The following is a 17,964-nucleotide window of genomic DNA, read 5'->3' on the forward strand; positions in this document are numbered from 1 at the left end:
ACAGAAGATGCTGAAGTGTTTCCTATGGTGTATTAGGTAAGTAATTTCCAGTAGAGATAGGGAAGTACTAATGCTACTTTATAAGGCACTGGTAAGACCTCATCTGGAATACTGTGTACAGTTCTGGTCACCCATGTTTAAGAAAGATGAATTCAAGCCTGGAACAGGTGCAAGAAGGGCTACTAGGATGATCAGGGGTTTGGAGAGCCTATTTTTTGAGAGGAAACTAAAAGAGCTTAGCTTATTTAGTCTGGCAAATTGTAGGCTGAGAGGCGATCTGATTAAGAACATAAGAACTGCCATACTGGATCAGACCAAAGGTTCATCTAGCCCAGTATCCTGACTTCTGACAGTGGCCAATGCCAGAATTGTACATTTGGGTTGGGGGTGTTAAATACAAAGGAGGGAGATGAGGTGTGTAAGCTAAAGGACGATGCTGGTACCAACACAGATGGGCTATGAATCATAGAATATCAGGGTTAGAAGGGACCTCAGGAGGTCATGTAGTCTAACCCTCTGCTCAAAGCAGGGCCAATCTCCAGACAGATTTTTGCCCTAGATCCCTAAATTGCCCCCTCAAGGATTGAACTCACAACCCTGGGTTTGGTAGGCCAATACTCAAACCACTGAGCTATCCCCCCTGGCCATTATAAGAAGATTTCTAACTATTAGAGAAGTAAGATTCTTGACTAGCTTCCCCACAGGAGTAGTGGGGATAAACAACTGGTTTTTATATGACAGGGTTACTGTGATAGCTGGGACTGGACTCGATGATCCTGGAGGTCCCTTCTAGTCCTGTGTTCCTATGGTTTGAAGCTTAAAATGCCACAGGAGGTACCTCTAACTTGTATGAAAAGTTCCCTGTAACCATGTCAATAATATAATACAATAAAGAGTCAGAACTCCAGGCTTGTGCTTGGTGGCGATACATTTGGGTAATGTTGCTCATTCAGTTGACAGGGTATACATGTTGGAAATTATAGGGAAAACAGAACATCAACTTCGAATCCTAACCTCAAATTGGAAAATAAATAGCAGCAGTAAAAAATACATAGGGGTAAATCGATTGTTCTGTCGTCTTGTGAGGAAATTGGAAATGCACTCACCTGTGTTGGGCGTTTTGACAAGGAGTGGGAATTGTAGTGCAATAGAAAGAGATAGGATATGAAACAGCACTGCTCAGCCCTGGCTGGTACGATACATTAAAGAGATTCTTATCAGTAGGTTCACAGAATGTCACATATTCAAAAAGTTCTAATTAGTCCACTATATTTGTTACTACAGCTTAAAATTGTTAATACTCTGGTAGGTCCAGTTCAGCAAGAGAACGTACACTTAGAAGTCTGAGAATGACCAGAAATATTAAAAAACTGAGTTTTCCATAGCCATATTCATGAAGAAGCCCTGATGTCTTTTAAATGAATCAGGCTATTTTGTTGCAGTTAGTTTAAACAGTAATACTTTTTAAAGGGGTTAGATCTGAGAGTGTAGGCTTCTTATAGATCTTCCTCTCCTATGGACTTTTGCTACTTTTTGGCACTCTTTTTCCTGAGGCAGGAAGGAAAAGATGACCTAATCTGATCTCATTGGAAAACTACCAGAGTTGTCATACTGGATCAGATTGGTCATCTATTCTAGCCCAATGGTTTTCAACCTTTTTTCATTTGCAGACCCCTAAAAATTTTTGAATGGAGGTATGGTCCCTTTTGGAAATCTTAGACAGAGTCTGCAGACCCCCGGGGGTTGAAAACCACTGATCTAGCCCAATATTTTGCCTGCAACAGGGCCCATCACCAGATGCCTCAGAGGAAAGTGCAAGAAATCCTGCAACAGGCTGTTCTGGAATAAATTGCCCATAGCGATATATTCTCCCAGTCCGTATCAAGTAATGGTTTGCTGATGCCTAAATGCATGAAGAATTTTATCCTTCCAGAACTTTTGGGGCAAATCCTGTTCACATTGAAGTCAGTGGCAAAAATCCCACTGACTACAGTGGAGCCAGGATTCCGCCCTTGGCATTTTTTTTTAAATCCTTATTATAGTATCTGTGAATGTTTTTGTTATCTTTATAAATAGATGCCCAATTCTTTCAACCCTGCTATAAGAGAGGGTTTCATGTCTTTGATGATACCTGTGCCAGTGAGTTCCATAGGTTAATTATACATGGGGGGCGGGGAATCATTTTATTCATTTTAAATGTTTTGCCTCTCAGTTTCATTCAATGTCCTCTTGTTTTTGAAAAGGGGTGAATAGCAGTGCCCTGTCTACCACCTCTGCACCATTTGTTAGTTTATTATGTCTCACCCCATTGTTCTTCTCCACTCTAGAGTCATTTCAGTCCGTCAGTGTATGGAAGTTTTGAACTGCCTCTGTTCATGCCGCCTGTCTCTGAACCCCCTTGGTTTCTGCTATTTTCTTTTGGGGAATAAGTTGACCAGAATGGATTGCAGTATTCCAAATGGAAGCATGTTAATAATATTATAATATGTTCTGCTTTATTTTCCATGCTATTAATTATGCATCTTAACATTTTGCCTGCTTTTTTTTTTTAACCATTGTGGCAGTTTCCAGAGGCTGTCCACAGAAAAAAGGTGGACAATCATGCATTTAATGCAGACACATAAATCCCATTGCAGTTGCATGTACACAGAAAAAGAAAAAGGCACCAGTAAATTTAGTGCTTGATTCTACTCCCATTGAACTCAGTGGGAGTCAGATCAAACCATCTAATTGCCATGCGTTATGTTAGAGTTGAAATGTACAGTACTATATAAAGTAAGCATAAAATAGTGTAGAATTAATGTCCATAAAACGTTGTTTCACAAATAATTCTTATCACGTACTGATTAATTCAAAGGAATCTGGTTATTTTAGACATTTCTCTTCTAATGTAAAAAAATTGAAAATATTGTAATTGTATTTCATAAAATCATCTAATATCTCTGTAACCTGGGATATGGAGTAACGTAAAGATATTTCTTTTTGATGGATAGCAAAAGTTCAAAAGCTTTTTCTTAATTTATAAGCTACTTACATAGAAGTCTTCCATGTGCTGCTTCAGTTATGTTTTATCTTGATTATGGTTGACATTTTCAGGGTACAAGGCACTGTAGTGAAGAGGATAATTTTAAATTCTCTCTGAGGTGCTGCAGTTTGGCTCTAAATTATATGGAAGTTACTTTAACGTAAAAATGCTGTATTCATTTTCCATTGCAGCTCTCTGGTGCAGTGTGCACACTGATTAGTGTAGCAAAGCTCTGAAAGATGCAAAAAGTGAAGAAATATAAGCATCGCTGTGCAAAAGGATTGCTACTCAGCTTTGTTTACTTTTCCTGTAGATTTGTTTAAAGGTAAATAACATACAAAGTATGAAAACCACGAGGAGTCCAGTGGCACCTTAAAGACTAACACATTTATTTAACAGATGTTTTTATTTATTTATTAGTCTTTAAGGTGCCACCGGACTCCTCGTTGTTTTTATGGATACAGACTAGCAGGCCTACCCCCTGATACTTGATACAAAGTATGGCAAGCCCTTCTGTTTCAATTACTGTGAAACTCTGAGCAAGGAACATGTTGCATCACTTGAATAATTCCTTCTAATCTGGATGTTTGATTGGATGATCTTTGCAGAAAAGAGTAATAAATCTCAGCTAGAGAAGACTAAATAGAGAATCCTCCTATACAGTGACAAGGTCCCCAGAATATACTGTGTTCATTACTATTCATCTTATTATAGAAAGGAGGATGTTGTCCGGGAAAAGCTTCCATTAACTTCAAGTGAGAGTTGGGGTGGGCCTAACAGTCAAAATCTAAGGCCAAAATTTTCAAACATGGGTTTCTAAACCAATAGTTCCTCCTGTATGTATAAGAGCTGGGAGTCTGGGGGACCCCCATGCTCTCCTGTCACTGGGAAGAGAAGGTGTTGGCAAAGTGCCCAGAGGCCAGCTATAATCTGTCCTTTTCCCTTTTGGGAGGCTCTTCTGTTCAGAAGTGTCGTCATCTAGGTTTGGATATAACCTAGTGTAATGTGCATGCTACCACAATCTAAATAAATAGCCATAATACCTACCACTAATGGTGCACTGCCCCATGTCTTTGGTACTTACAACATCACCGAAACCCCAGACAACTATGAATGTGGCTATCTATCTTAGGTACGTATGTGGCCCCTATTACCTTAGTATCTGAGCATCTCACAGTCTTTAATGCATTTATCCTCACAACACTCCTGTGAGGTAGGGAAGGGCTGTTATCCCCATTTTACAGATGGGGAACTGAGGCACAAAGAGAGTGACTTCCCTTAGGTTGCACTGGAAGTCTGTGGTGGAGCAGGGAATTGAATCCATGTGTCTCAAGTCCTAGGCTAGTAGCATAACTACCGGACTGTCCTGCCTCTCTCGCAGCAGACGAGAAGCTGACGTATCCTGGAGAGAGCTAGGTCTATTGTGGAGAGCAATATAATTTTTTTAAGAGCCACTCCTACACACAAGGGAATTGTGGAACAGGTTGAGTGAAGGAAGGGAATTTGTACAACACCCACAACGTACCCTGCCCTGGACCCCCCACCTCTGCCACTGGGACTGCAGAACCTACAGGAGTTCCCACACCCCTAAAGCTGATATAAATGCTGTGCAACAACATTTTTCATTATTAACATTCCTCGGATTGCAGTAGCACCCACGATGTGCTAGTTATTTGACAGACAGGTGACCTCCTGCCCACACACACGCACGGTGGCCACAATTTGCTCTCTTTAATGCAAATTAGCTGTAGTCCTTTGGGCTCCTTGCTAGTTTACATTGTATCTAAGCAAAGTTAGGGCACCTCTGGGCTTGACTCTGTAAATCAAGAGTAGCTCCATTGAAGTCAGTGAATGGATTTATACCGATGGCGATATGATCATAATCAGGTACCCTGGTTTTATGTGGCTTAGTGTTTGATTTGTGTTCAGTTTTCATGACCACAGCAATCACTTTGATTTTTTTTTTTATTTCATCCATGAGGGAGAGTGCTGGTTTTAGAAGTGTAAAAGAAAAATCCAGTATTCTTCTTGCGGTATGTTATTCTGCTTAGTCCTGACTTTTTGTGTGCATCTAAACTTCAGCATATGCAAAATTGTTAGTTAATATAACAGTCTGTGCTCAGTACCTCTCATTTGTTTTATCTGCATACTAAAAATAAAAAAAAAGCCAGGAGAGAGAGGAGAATTTAATATCTGTCGCAGAATATTTTTACTTTCAGAATATATTAATTGGATGCAGCTCTTTTTAGCTCAAAAGCTCATGTAATCTGGAAAAGAATAAAACAAGGTACAATTTTAGTTCTACTTTTTACCCCAGGCAAACTCACCATAACAGCTGCTGAAATTAAATTAGGATCTATACTTGCTTTTGGCAGCTTTCCAACTCATCTCTAGTTGAAACACTACTGTAATAGGATATGAAACATGAATTGAAAGCAAATATTTTTTCCAGTTCTACCTTTTCATAAGTACAATGTAAGAAATTGCATTTTTGTATCATGGAAAGGATACTTAACATTTGTACCAATATCATTAAATTTATAAAAATCCCATCCTTAAACGTCCATTAAATGTCATTAACAATTTGTCTTTCCCACTAAATCGCTTTGGTGATACTCCTGTGCCTTGCATCTCTGCAGCCTGGTAGAATGAAGTTTAATAGTATTTTTCAAAGCAAGAGTGTTATTTTTAAAAGGATAAAACTTGTTACAGAGAAAACAAAAAGAAGCCCCAAAACATCCCTTTATTGCATGTGACAGTGATACAGGAAACAGAGTGTTTAGTCAGCGATAAGGACAAAGATTGAGGCCAAGGACCAAGATTTTCAAGAATGGGTGCCTACAGTTTTGCTCTCATGTCCATATTTAAATACCTAAATCAGTGGCCTAATTTTCAGAAGGGCCCAGCACTCATCAGGTTCTGTTGACGTAAGTAGAATCTGTGGATGCTTGGTACTTTGAAAACCAGGATACTTAGTTAGGAGCCTAGCTGCAGGCACCATTTTGGCAAGTCTGGCTTGAATTCTTGACTGTTCATAAATCAACGCTGCAAACCTTTACACATGCCAGTAGTCTTTACTCAGGCAGATACTCCCACTGACTGAGTAGCGCTGCTTGTGTGAGTAAAGGTTTCCAGGGTCAGGCCCCTTGGTCCTGACCAGTCACTGTCATTACAGGAGGACAGACTAGATGATCACAGTGGTCAATTCTGGCCTTGGAATCTATGAATTAAGGATCCCCTGTCACCTTTCTCAAGAGTATGCATATTAATGTTCATATCCTGGCCAAATTTCAGTATGGGTAATTACCTTCTAACAACCCAAAATTACCCGGTAATTTCAATAGGATGTGGCAGGAGATTTCACAGCCCTTTCAATGTGGGCCACATGTTAATAGAGAGATTGTCTTGTGGGCCACCTTCCAACCCACTAGTAAACATACAACGCACTTCCCCTCCTATTCAGGAGCACATGTCATTCTTGTAGCATCTACAGACAGACCTGGCATTGAAATCATTATTTTAAAAGTATTTAATACACCATCAGCTATCTTTTAAGGAAACACATTCATCTGCAAACATGGAGAACCAGCCTTCTATGACCAGTCAGGTCTCCACACTGCAAAACATTCTGCAGACCACCAGTGGTCTATGCACCATGTTTCAGAAACTACTGGGAGGATATGGTATTTTTCACTTCTTGACCTTAAGCTGCAGATCACAGCTGTTTAACTGCCATAATTCAATATCTAAAGTGATGACAATATTTTAGTAACGAGTGAAGAAATACTTGTTTGTCAGGCCAGACCCTCAACAGGTTCTGTTAAAGTCAATGGAACTATACTAACTTAAATCAGCTGAGGAGTTTGCAGTATAGTTGATAAAAGGCTTTGGGATCCTTTTTGTTAAAAGTTGCTGTAGAAATGTGATCTATCACCATGCACTGCTGATTGTTGTGAAGGCAATGCACTATTTTATAATGAACTCCCTGCTTAACCGTGTTCTCTTTTCCTTTTCCCTTCAAATTAGATATTTATCTTTGAGAATAACATCTATTACTGTGCTCATGTGGGGAAACAAGCCATCCGAGTGGTCTCCACTGGAAAGGAAGGTGTTATTTTCAATGGCCTCAACGACTGGCTGTATGAAGGTAGGACACAATATTGAAGGCTGCCGTTAGTTATGCGTTTAAGCTCTAGATTTGCAGTATAGGGTAAAATTAGAAGTGAAACATTTGAGTTCTCAGGACTATGGCCCATTAGTTGGAAATTCAGCTGTTCCAACACTTATCTTAAGTGCTGAACTGGGAATAATGTGAGAGGATGTAAGAATTGTATTTTCCAGGGCTTCCCCCTTGTTTCAAGGGTGATAAATCACAGGGTGTTAATGAACAGAATTGTTTCATTATGTAATGGCACCTGCAATAACTCAAGGTTTCCATCAGAAGTGCTTATTTTTTAATCACAGTAAGTGGCAGACGTGTGTGTGGGGAAGGGGTTGGGGGGGGCTAAGGGTGAGAAGTTAACAAAAAAACTGCTCTGATTTAAACTTCTAGAACCAGGTGCTCTGGCCCTTTTGTACCGGGCAGGTAGCTAGACCAGGTAGCACAAAGAAGCTGGAAGCTGTGCAGAACTCGGTAGCGAGAATTTCCCTGGCATGGGGAAGTCCACAGCTGGCACAGAACCAGTGCAGTTGACTCCTACTCCACATAATGGTCCTGTAAGGGCAGGAGGGCCATAGCTAATACAATGTTGTGCACCTGCTATTCTCAGCTGGCAGATGTCCCCTTGTGTGCCACTGCTAGGTGGCATAGTGTAGAGCAGCCCCTAGGCTATTCTACACTGTGTCAAAGCTAAGGCTGGTAAGGAACTGGCCTCAAGAACCAGAAAACTAAAACCAGCCCTTTTGCAGTCATCACTCCCAAAGACTCAGGGCCCTCAATTATTCACACACATCAGTGGAAGTGTTTGCTACCTGTTTGTCATTGTTTTTGATGTTTAAATGTACGTTGAAGCTGAAATACTTATGCATCACAGAATACTTAATATTTTCCCTGTAATGGGACAAGGTGGGTGAGTAATAACTTTTATTGTCCCAAATTCTGTTGGTGAGAGAGACAAGCTTTCGGGCTTACACAGAGGTCTGTGTCTCTCTAATACCTGAAGATAAACACGGCTACAACGACACAGCATACAACATTTTCCCTGTAAAGCATTTTGCAGTTAGTCGGAGTGGCTGATGGGATGTTGCGAAATGCTAATTTAATCTAATTTTTGCTAAAGAAATGAGGTTTCCTTGTTGTGACTCTGTAGGTCAAGTGTACATGTCAGTCTCTCTGTTTTGCTGATAAACAGCATTTAGTACATAAGGTCTTCTCAGAGTGTGCTGCATACAGGGCATAATGCTGACAGAAAGAGTTTATCACGTCAGTGAACTTCAAGTGATCAAGCTAGTACACAGTGATGTACTAGTGTTGTGTTGTGCTGAAACACATTTTTATTCAATTACTGGATTGCTCAGCTTATTTCTTAGATGACATTGACTTTCAGTTTTGTCCTTTGTAAAAAAACGTCGTGTTAAAGCCGTGTTAATTTACTGATTAAAATAAGTGATGCTCTGATCAAATCCAATGTAAATATACAGGGCCTGATTCTACAACCCTTACACTGAATAGCACTTACAAAATAAGTAACCCCATTGAAAGTGCTGCTCAGTGTGAGTAAGGGTTGCAGAATCAGGTCCACAGTATCCATTTATTTCTTGGTAATTTCATTGTTATATGATGATCATACTTAAGCCTTTTGTCTGTGATGCTAACAGTGTCACAGACTATGTGGCTGAAAACAGTTGACACTTGAATAATAGAGTGACCAGTCCCCACGAGAACGGTAGAGAAGTATCCAAAGCAAAACCCCAGATACAAACACCTCCTGAGTTTTGAGGTGGAGTTCAGAATCGGAGTTTTGCAGGTTGGACCTGTCTCTCTGGCCTAGCTCATAGGCCCCACACTCCTCAGGGAATTGTGAGCAGGAGAACCAGGGAGCAGAGAGCTCTGTAAATCTTTGGAGCTCTGGATGGCCTCTAGTTCCCAGCTGGTCTCCATAAGTGAGCTCCCTTCCACTTCGCAGCATCCCCCAGGCTTCCTAACTTGATTCCCAGTCTTCCCATGAGCCTGATGTGGTCTCCACTGGGTTCTACAGATTTAAAAAGTCTGTAGGAGGCAACGCTGGGACTGGAAGTAGGAATCAAGATATTGATTGCTGGGGAGCAGAGAACTGTTGACTGGGTGAAACCAAATGGACAGTAAGCAAGCAGGAGGGCTACAGGATTTGGTGTGGCCCCAAGGCAAGGCTGTGGAGCTCAGGAGCCCTGTAGGCACACTGAATTTGGGGTCGGTGGGAAGTCCAGAGGAACTTAGGAGCTCAGTAGTGCTAAAGGAATCACCAGGACCAGTGGAAGTTGGAGTCCAGGAATGAAATCCTGGCCCTATTGAAGTCAATGGGAGTTTTAACATCAGTTTCAGTGGAGCCAGGATTTACCCTAGCTGCCTGCATTGTGCTGTGCTGTTATATCCCTGCTGATGGCGGCCACCTTCCCACTATTAATATGTGCTTAGCAGGACTGCCTCTCTCTAAGAATGAGCCAAACCAAAACCTTCAATCCAAACATGCCTGAATGAGAAGTTAATTGAAATCTGGGCAAAGATCTAACTTTTGCATCTCAGGATCATCTCTTAGTGCTCTGCCTTTTTCATGGGTTCCTATAGCAACGTCTCCCCCACCTCACCTGTGTAGACGGACCTGATATTCATACCATATTCATAGTTGTTTGTGCTGTTAACATCTCAGCAAGTTCTTGGGGTGGATTCTGAACATATTCAAAGATCTCGCTCCATTTATGCAAATATATGCACCATATAGTCAGAGAATGAGCTACAGTGAAGGCTGCAGTATTGGCATAACGAATGAGAGTGTTTTCCTTTTCTCTTTTGTGTTCTTGTTGTCATTGAGGTTTATGACTTCTGATAATGTTAGCAGCTGAGGCTCTACTGAGCAGTCATTTGGGTTACGGTTACAATTTATGACCTATTTAGTACCTTCTCCAAATGCAAGACAAAAAACTTCCCAAATTTCAAATTTAAAGAGTAGGATTATAAAAACCTTTTACAGGTAGTCTGTAACTATGTGCTATCAAAATCCCTACTGTCCTTTCTCAGAGCTGTTTTGCATATTAGGCTATGCAAATTACAGCCCCAGCAGTGCTATCTATTGGTGTGCCCCTGCTACTGGTTAATACAAATGACAGCCCCCAGAGGGACCATTTTTTTTCATAACATGATTGCTTTTGTCACGATAAAATAGGTACTATTAGTATTAATCAGATGGTTTTGGTAAATCCAGAAGCAGAAGCAGCTTTAGAGTGGATGTGAAGGGTTTTTTTTTCCCCTATAAACATGCAGAAATTCATTGTGATTCACATTAAGCATTTGCTTTTGTAAATCTGCCAAAGGGGAAAAACTTTCTTCAGGGTACTTATGCTGAACTGTTGAATCTTGATAATATAGTGAAAAACATTTCAAATCAATCAAAGCTGATGAAGCAGCTTAATCTACTTAGTGCATTTAGCTGGAAGGTTGTAGGCTGATATATAGATTACTATAACATGAAAGGCTAGATTAAGCATGGTTTTTATAAAGCTAAAATAAACATGTCTAGTGCTTTCGTATAGTCTGATATAACTTTTTTCTGCCATGCTGCTTACATGTCTAATGTAAAAATGAAGTTGTAGCATAGAAGAAAGAGAACAGATCCATGGAGTCATTCCAGGTATCTATGTTGGATGCCCTTTGAGAGTCCTGGGGCTGTAAACAAGCTATGTATATAAATGAGTATATAACCTGTCACTATAGAATGGTGTAGTTTGTTATGCATGACCACTGTCAGTTTGTGTGTGTGTTAGAAACAGTGAAATTTAAAGATAATTTTTAAAATAAAGAGAGGCATGATTGAAAGTGTTTTCTGTGAAATGGAGTGCTGTTTTGACAAAAGCATTGTACACTTCCATAAAAAATGTAGTGAATTTTAGAATGCATTGCACTCATGCATTTTGTTATAACACACTCTGACAGCCAAACCTAATATTCTCACCCACATTGTTATTAATGTCTCTTCATAACTGTCAAAATTCTGGACACCTGAACATATTGTCCAGAGGTCTTGGTAAGTCAGAGGATGGGGGGTCATGAGACCTAGACTCTGTTCTTGGCTCAGATTACCCGTGTGACCTTGGAAAAGTCACAGCCTCCTTGAACCTCTGTTTCCTCACTTGAAAACAAAGAGGTAAAAATATTTCACAATCTCACATGTTGTGAGGCTAAAAAATACTTAATTGTTCCGAAGTGCTGAGATACTGTGTTGCTAAGAACCATAGAAAGGCCTATGAATAAATACATGCCTATACACTACTGCAGTGCCTACAATGAACAGTTTGTGGTGTGTAAGTACTGTAGTTCAGGCCCAGTATACAAAGCACCAGAGAAGTTACACTGAATAAAAAGAAGTTGATCATAAAATCACTACCTTACCTTCTTTAGCCAGTTATAACCACAGTGTTCTCTAGAAGTTGGAGTCACTTTGTGCTGCTAGATGTGTTGCCTCCTACTGCTTGGAGAACATGAGGGGGTTTAAAAGAGACAAGGTAATGTACCAACTTCTGTTGGTGGAAGGGACAAGCTTTCAAGCTTCATAGAGCTCTTCCTCGGGCCACTTTAAAACATGAACTTCATTCATTTGTTGGCCATTTTCTGCAAGAGTGGAGGCATGGACTTTATTTAGGCTCTTATCTAGGTCTACCCTGTTTATATACCATCAAGCTGAGCACTTCCTTTTTGTTTTTTGTGTACATTTCCTTGGATATAAAAAGTAGCCCCTCACAAAGTGACAGAAGCTGCTTTGTGAGTTGATATATAAGGCAGCATGACAGAGTATACCCGGCCTTTGCGGCTCCACACAGGAAGCCCTGCAGTTCTACTATATCCAGACCCAGGAAAGGAAGTTGTCCAAGCCTGCTTAAGGAGGCAGCCAATCAGAGCCCAACAGTCTCAGATAAAAGGAGCTGTGGGACCTTAGCAGTTCAGTTCCGGGTGGGGACCAGAAAGGCGAGGAAGTGTGCTCCTCTCTGGGCCAACAGATCTTGAGGGACAACCAGGGCGTTTCTGGCTGCATTTGCTTAAGCCTGGTTTGCAGGGAGAGAGGACTAAAGTACCTTAGCCCTGCAGTAAGGATGAAGATAAATGGGGCCAGATAGGAGGAGGCCCAGGGAACTCTCAGCAATGAACTGAAATCAAGCGGTGCATAGCTTCTATTTATATGGTGTCAGCCACAGGTAAACTGGCGTAAACCCCAGGTAGGAAACAGGCCTTATTTTGGAGACAGAACAAAGGGCCAAATTTAAAGGGATGAAGACACTAGTGAGGGCAAATAGGCTGTTATTTTTTGGCCTCTTTAATATCCTGGAAGGGATTCATTTGGACTTTGTGACGCAGCCAGAGGCCCAAGCCATGAAAGACCCACTAAGGTCAGCTGGCAGCCTGCAGGTGGCACCAGGGACCAGATGAGGTCTACGGTACCACGCACAGCCACTAGGATGTGCTCAAGAGGTGAGTGCTGCCCATTACATGCAGACTATGTGATTTTTATGAACCTTGTTTTCCATCTGGAAAAAAATAGATGTTGAGTTTCTTCCCCATCTGGTGTGGCTGTCAAAGGGGATGATCAAACAGGAAGTTGACCTGCGAGTCTGTCATCCAGAAACTGACATCCTCAAGTAGACAGATTTGTGTTGCCTCAACTTTAAAGCTAGCCCTGATTTTCTGGTTACAACACCATGCTATTGGTGTTTGTCCCAATTGTGAGAAAGGGACCACCATATTTGCGGCACTGGGCAGCAACAGCATCTTAAATATCAATCTCTTATAGACTTTTATGCAATAAAAGATATTTGTATCCACAATTTACAATTGATCCTCTGTTCTTTTGTTGAGCTTCACACAAAGCAAGTGTTGTTATATTTTATTTTTGTCTAGCAGGGTAGAGAGCAAAAAAAAAAAAAGAAATGAAAAGAGATTATTTTACTCAGCAGTGACCTTTACATAGCCTCATAATCCACAGTTTGTCTGCATCGAATGTTATTGCTAGATACTGTAATGTGACTTTGCAGTGACACCTGGTGGGAGAGGCCAGGATGTCATCCTCATTAAGACTAAATATCTTATAACCGTACAAAAATTTGCTGCAAGATGTTGTAAAATAGCCCCAATGTCTGCCCTCAGATACTTCTATGCAATTCCCCCTGAACTTGTGGCAACTGCATATACACAGCTGCTGGCAGAATCTTGCCCGTGTAATTATGCACCCTTTCCTGACTTTAAGAAGACAATGCAGGATGTAATTATGAAAAGTCTTCCTCCGTAATTTAATCAACACCTTGCAAAAATTAGAGTATATTAAATCATGTATTGTTATATTAGAGGTGCAGTGCTTCACAGTATCTGCCAAGTCATATAGTGTTTACTTTGAGGAGCATCTTTTATGCTTTTCACATTTTAAGTACCTGAAGTAGATATATTTCCCTTCTTAGTATAGACTGGTGTCAAATGAAGTATTAATACAGGAAGCTTGTAAGGTCTTGACATTGACAGCATGATAGATACAGGAACGTTATTAGAGTCTGCTGAAAATATTATCTTCATTTGTCTGTTTCTATGATTTTTAACATTATACTATTAGAACCGTGAGTCCCTCTTACCTGAAACTGAGAACTTTCACAGTCCGTTTATGCTTGAAGTTGAAGATGAGTCAAGCACAACGACAGCTGTAAGTGAATTACTCTTAAATTCCTGCTAGGTGTCGCCTGAGAAAGAAAACGGACATTGTAATATTTCACACTAAAAGGTAAACCATAGCCAACAAATAGTAACCACACAGTGTGATGGGGCAGATGAAGGAAGAAGAATTAGCCTGAGTCATCTCTGATGAATTATTCTCCAAAGGAGTGTCTGTCAAAAGTGTGTGAACCTTAAGGGCTCCAGAGACAAGGAGAACACAGCCCCTGTGGGAATACAAATGGAGCAAGATAATCCATTTTGAGAATGCATGCTAAGAGTCATTGGTTCCACAAGGGCAATAAATGGCAAGATTTTTGAATACCTTAATTTCTTTACTCACCTAGAGCACTCTTCACCATGGGAGATGTAGAAATTCCACAGATCTTCCTCTAGCATAAGGAGGCAACCATGACACTGGGCCCTTTGAGTTTGTGCTTGAAGGTACCCCCAGTATGCCACAGAGTATTCGTCACACCTGGAAATCACCAGATTGCAAGAGATTTGATACCTAATGAACAGGGATGTTTTGTCATGCTGTCTTAATAATGTCAATTTAGTTCCAGGGGAGTTGCAAAGAATTCAGCCCATACTGTTTTATAGTTGGTTATTGAGTGGCTGACTGTTGGGGTATGGCCGAGGGCCTACATTTTCCATCTTTCTCTATGGCAGCAAAAATATAGCACTGCTGGAATGATATTCTCGGAAAGCTTAAATACGAAGTTTCCCCATGTTGTATGGGGGCATTATTCAGGCATTGTCAGATACATACCCATCATTAGGTTTATGTCACTACAGCAGCAATTTAGCACTTGGGGCAGATTACTCACATTTACGAGGACCCTACTCATCAGTTGAATTACTTGTAGGGTAAGGTACTAGTGAATGTGAAAGAGGATGGCTGTAACAACAAAGCTTGGTCCACACTGGGGCGGGGAATCGATCTAGGAAACGCAACTTCAGCTACGAGAATAGCGTAGCTGAAGTCGACGTTTCCTAGCTCGAACTGAGTTTACTTACTGCGGGTCCACGCGGCGCAGGCAAGCTCCCCCGTCGACAGCGCTTCCTCCTCTTGGCGAGCAGGAGTTCCGCAGTCGACGGGGGAGCGCTTCTGGGATCGATTTATCGCGTCCAGATGAGACGCGATAAATCGATCCCAGAAGATCGATCTCTACCCGCCGAATCAGGTGGGTAGTGTGGACCTAGCCCAAGTGGGAATGGCAGATTAGTTCTCACCTCAAGCACAGGTTTGAGGTGGGTGCCTCCTACTGTAAAGAATTCTGTTTCAGGGAAGATTGATCAGATTTGGGACAATCTTTCCAAAGCATCATGCACCGTACTATTATTGGAGGGAAAAGGCAACTCAGTCTTCACAAATCAAATTTCATCCAGTCATGCAATCAAAGGTTCTTGATGCATCGGAAGTTCCTTGTTCAATTTGATGCATGGGGTAAACTTCAGTTGTCAAGGTGAGTTATGCGTTATAGATTGCATCAGATAGATGGACCGGCTCCTTGTCGTTCTCAGCTGGTTAAAGCCAGTGAAGGCTGTTTGGGCCATTTACCAGTCCAGACTGTGAATGCCTGCATGGAAAACAGAAAGCCCCTGAAGAATTTTAAACATGCTATTACCTGGTCCTTCCTCAAAAAATAGCACTGGGCAGCAACAGCCTTACCAACTTCATCCCTTTTCTGGGGAAGGTCATTTGGAAAGTGGTTGCTTGCCAGCTCAAGCTCTAACTGGCACCCTCAATTTTTTTGGATTCCCATCATTTGGGCTTCAAGAGCGACTTTTGGAATGAAAATAGCATTATTTGCCATTCAGTGATCTCAGGGCATGGACAGAGGCCAGATGTCCATGCTGATATCACTAGATCTGTCTGCAGACATTAGTGCTGCCAGTAAAGAGGTATTCAACTAATGAACCTAGTGAAGAGTATTGCTTTGGGATAGCTCACTCCTTCCTTTCATTGAGGTCTCAGAGACCGGGGCTTTGCCTCCAAAAGAACCCCAAGCTGTAGAAACTCTGATGTCAGCATTATGCTAATCACCTTTTCTATTTTCCTTTATTGTCCTAGCATGGAACAGAGATAAGGACCGATTGAAACCCATCTGACTTAGACTCAGTCCAAATATGGCAGAAGCTTTGCTGGACTTGCAATGACAACGTTTGTTCAAAGAACTGAGGGTGTTTTCTCACGGGGCGTGCCAGTATAGTTAAGGTTGACGAGACTTTTCTGTTTAAAGGATGTCTTTCCTCAGTGCTCTAAAATCTGTGTGGATACTCAGATTGCCTTGGAATTCAGTGTTCCTCATGGGAGTGTGGGGAATGGGTAAAAGATCCAAATGCGGGGTAATTTAACCAAGGGATTCCTGAGATACAGCCCCCCAAATAAACAGCTTTTCTAAGGATATATTCTGTCAATGTTCTTTTGCCTACACCTAGAGATCCAGCCATGGCCCTGAACCTGGCACAAAGATCTCACTCACTTGAGCGTTACCTCCAGAGAGTGCATGGCACCCACTAGCCCTTTGGGGCAGCAAAATTCAGAACAGTATTAGAAACGACTTTGACTCTCCTGCTAGACTCTTGAGTAAGGGTCAGCCAAATCGGTCACACTTAGAGCGAGGCTAAGAGGATTTGTAGGTGGCAAGCCTGCACTGCAGGTGGGTAGCTCAGAAGACTAAGCAGTAAGCCTTTGATTCTGAACTCCCCAGCCAGTGACAATTTGAGACTCACCTTGGGAAGAAATCTGGGAAAGGTTGGAAGGCATATTGCTAAAATCTGTCCGGGATTTTTTTTTTTGGTGGGTGGGAGAGGCAGGTGAATGTAATCAAAGTATTTTTGTACCAAAAAAATTAGACCTGCAAATGCTTGCTTTCAGGGGAGGGGCATTTTTGAGGGGGAGGAGTAGGGGAATAGGGGTGAAAGGGGTTTGGGCTGCATCCAGGGGAGGGGGGATAAATGGGGGTGCGTGGTGTGGGAGGTCAGAGGCATTGGTGGCTCAAGGGAGGGACATTGGGAAGGAAACCTGGGGGGAGTGGCATAGGGGCTGGAGGCGCGCCTCAGTCCCACATTCTCCCCTTCTGTGTGAGCCAGTATCTGGGACCCCTCTAGGGGAGTCTGAGCCCCACTCCCTGTTTCCCCTCATGTGAGCTGGGATATGGGGGTGCCTTGCCTCTCTTGGGGTTTCTGAGCCCTGCTCCTGGCCCCTCTGTGTGTGTGACAGGATCTGGGGGACATATGGGGATCAGACCCCCTCTCCATGCCCCCCCTCCTGTGAGTCACATTCTTTACTCCCTCATGTGAGCTAGGATCTGGGCCCCGGGGGCATCTGAATTGTGTATGTTGTGTCAGTAGCAAGGTACTAGGATCTTCTTGCCATGGGTATTGTCAGTAGTGAGGTGGAATGTGAGAGCAGTCTGTGGATTTAGCAGTGGGTGCAGAAAGTTTAGATTTAGGTGGCATGTTCAAGTGTGAAGGGGTTGTAAAAGGGTATGAAGTGGTTGTTAAAGTCCAGAAGTGGTATCTGTTGAGCGAGTAGGCTCAGTTTTAGAGCTTAGGGCAGGTGCAGGTAGCGCCTGTCCATTACGGTGAAAAGGCCGAGTCGGAGTGTGTGTGTTATGGGTGTATTTGGTTAAGGTTGTGTGGCCATTTACCTGACCTCTGTATTTCCTGGGTTTCAGAAGTTTGAGTTTTGCTAAACTCAGTGTTCTGGAAGGGCAAGAGCTGTCACTGTCTTAACGCTGCGTTAATGAAGTTTTTGCCATTTAATTATCTGAATGGTTTGCAGTCTTGGGATTTTATTGGTTTCTGCTCTGTCTCTGGACATTGCAAGAACAGCGTTAGCCAGGAATGATGTCCTTCGTCTTTGACTGACCAAAAGATTGTGGTCATTGCTCTTGGGTACAAGCCTTCGCAGGTTAATCTATGCCTTTGTCATCTTAAAGTGGGACTAATGCAACAACTCTACCGTTGAATACCCTCCAAGTCTACTCTGAGTTTGTGACTATCCACTTGTGAGGCAGATTAAACCAAGATCATCTTACGCTTCTACAGC

The 17,964-nt window shown here is 42.0% G+C and overlaps 1 protein-coding gene across 6 annotated transcripts in view; it reads left to right on the forward strand.

Annotated features, from left to right (window-relative positions):
* The window catches only part of DPP6 (dipeptidyl peptidase like 6), a 783,790-nt gene that overhangs the window by 637,115 nt on the left and 128,711 nt on the right, over nt 1–17,964 (forward strand). For all 6 annotated transcript variants that reach the window (XM_042859184.2, XM_042859187.2, XM_065582727.1 and 3 more), the window contains one exon: nt 7,052–7,172. In XM_042859184.2, the coding sequence (XP_042715118.1) occupies nt 7,052–7,172 (121 nt within the window). The remainder of the gene's footprint in view (nt 1–7,051; nt 7,173–17,964) is intronic.

Source organism: Chrysemys picta, chromosome 2, assembly GCF_011386835.1.
Source record: "Chrysemys picta bellii isolate R12L10 chromosome 2, ASM1138683v2, whole genome shotgun sequence".
Lineage (NCBI taxonomy): Eukaryota > Metazoa > Chordata > Testudines > Emydidae > Chrysemys > Chrysemys picta.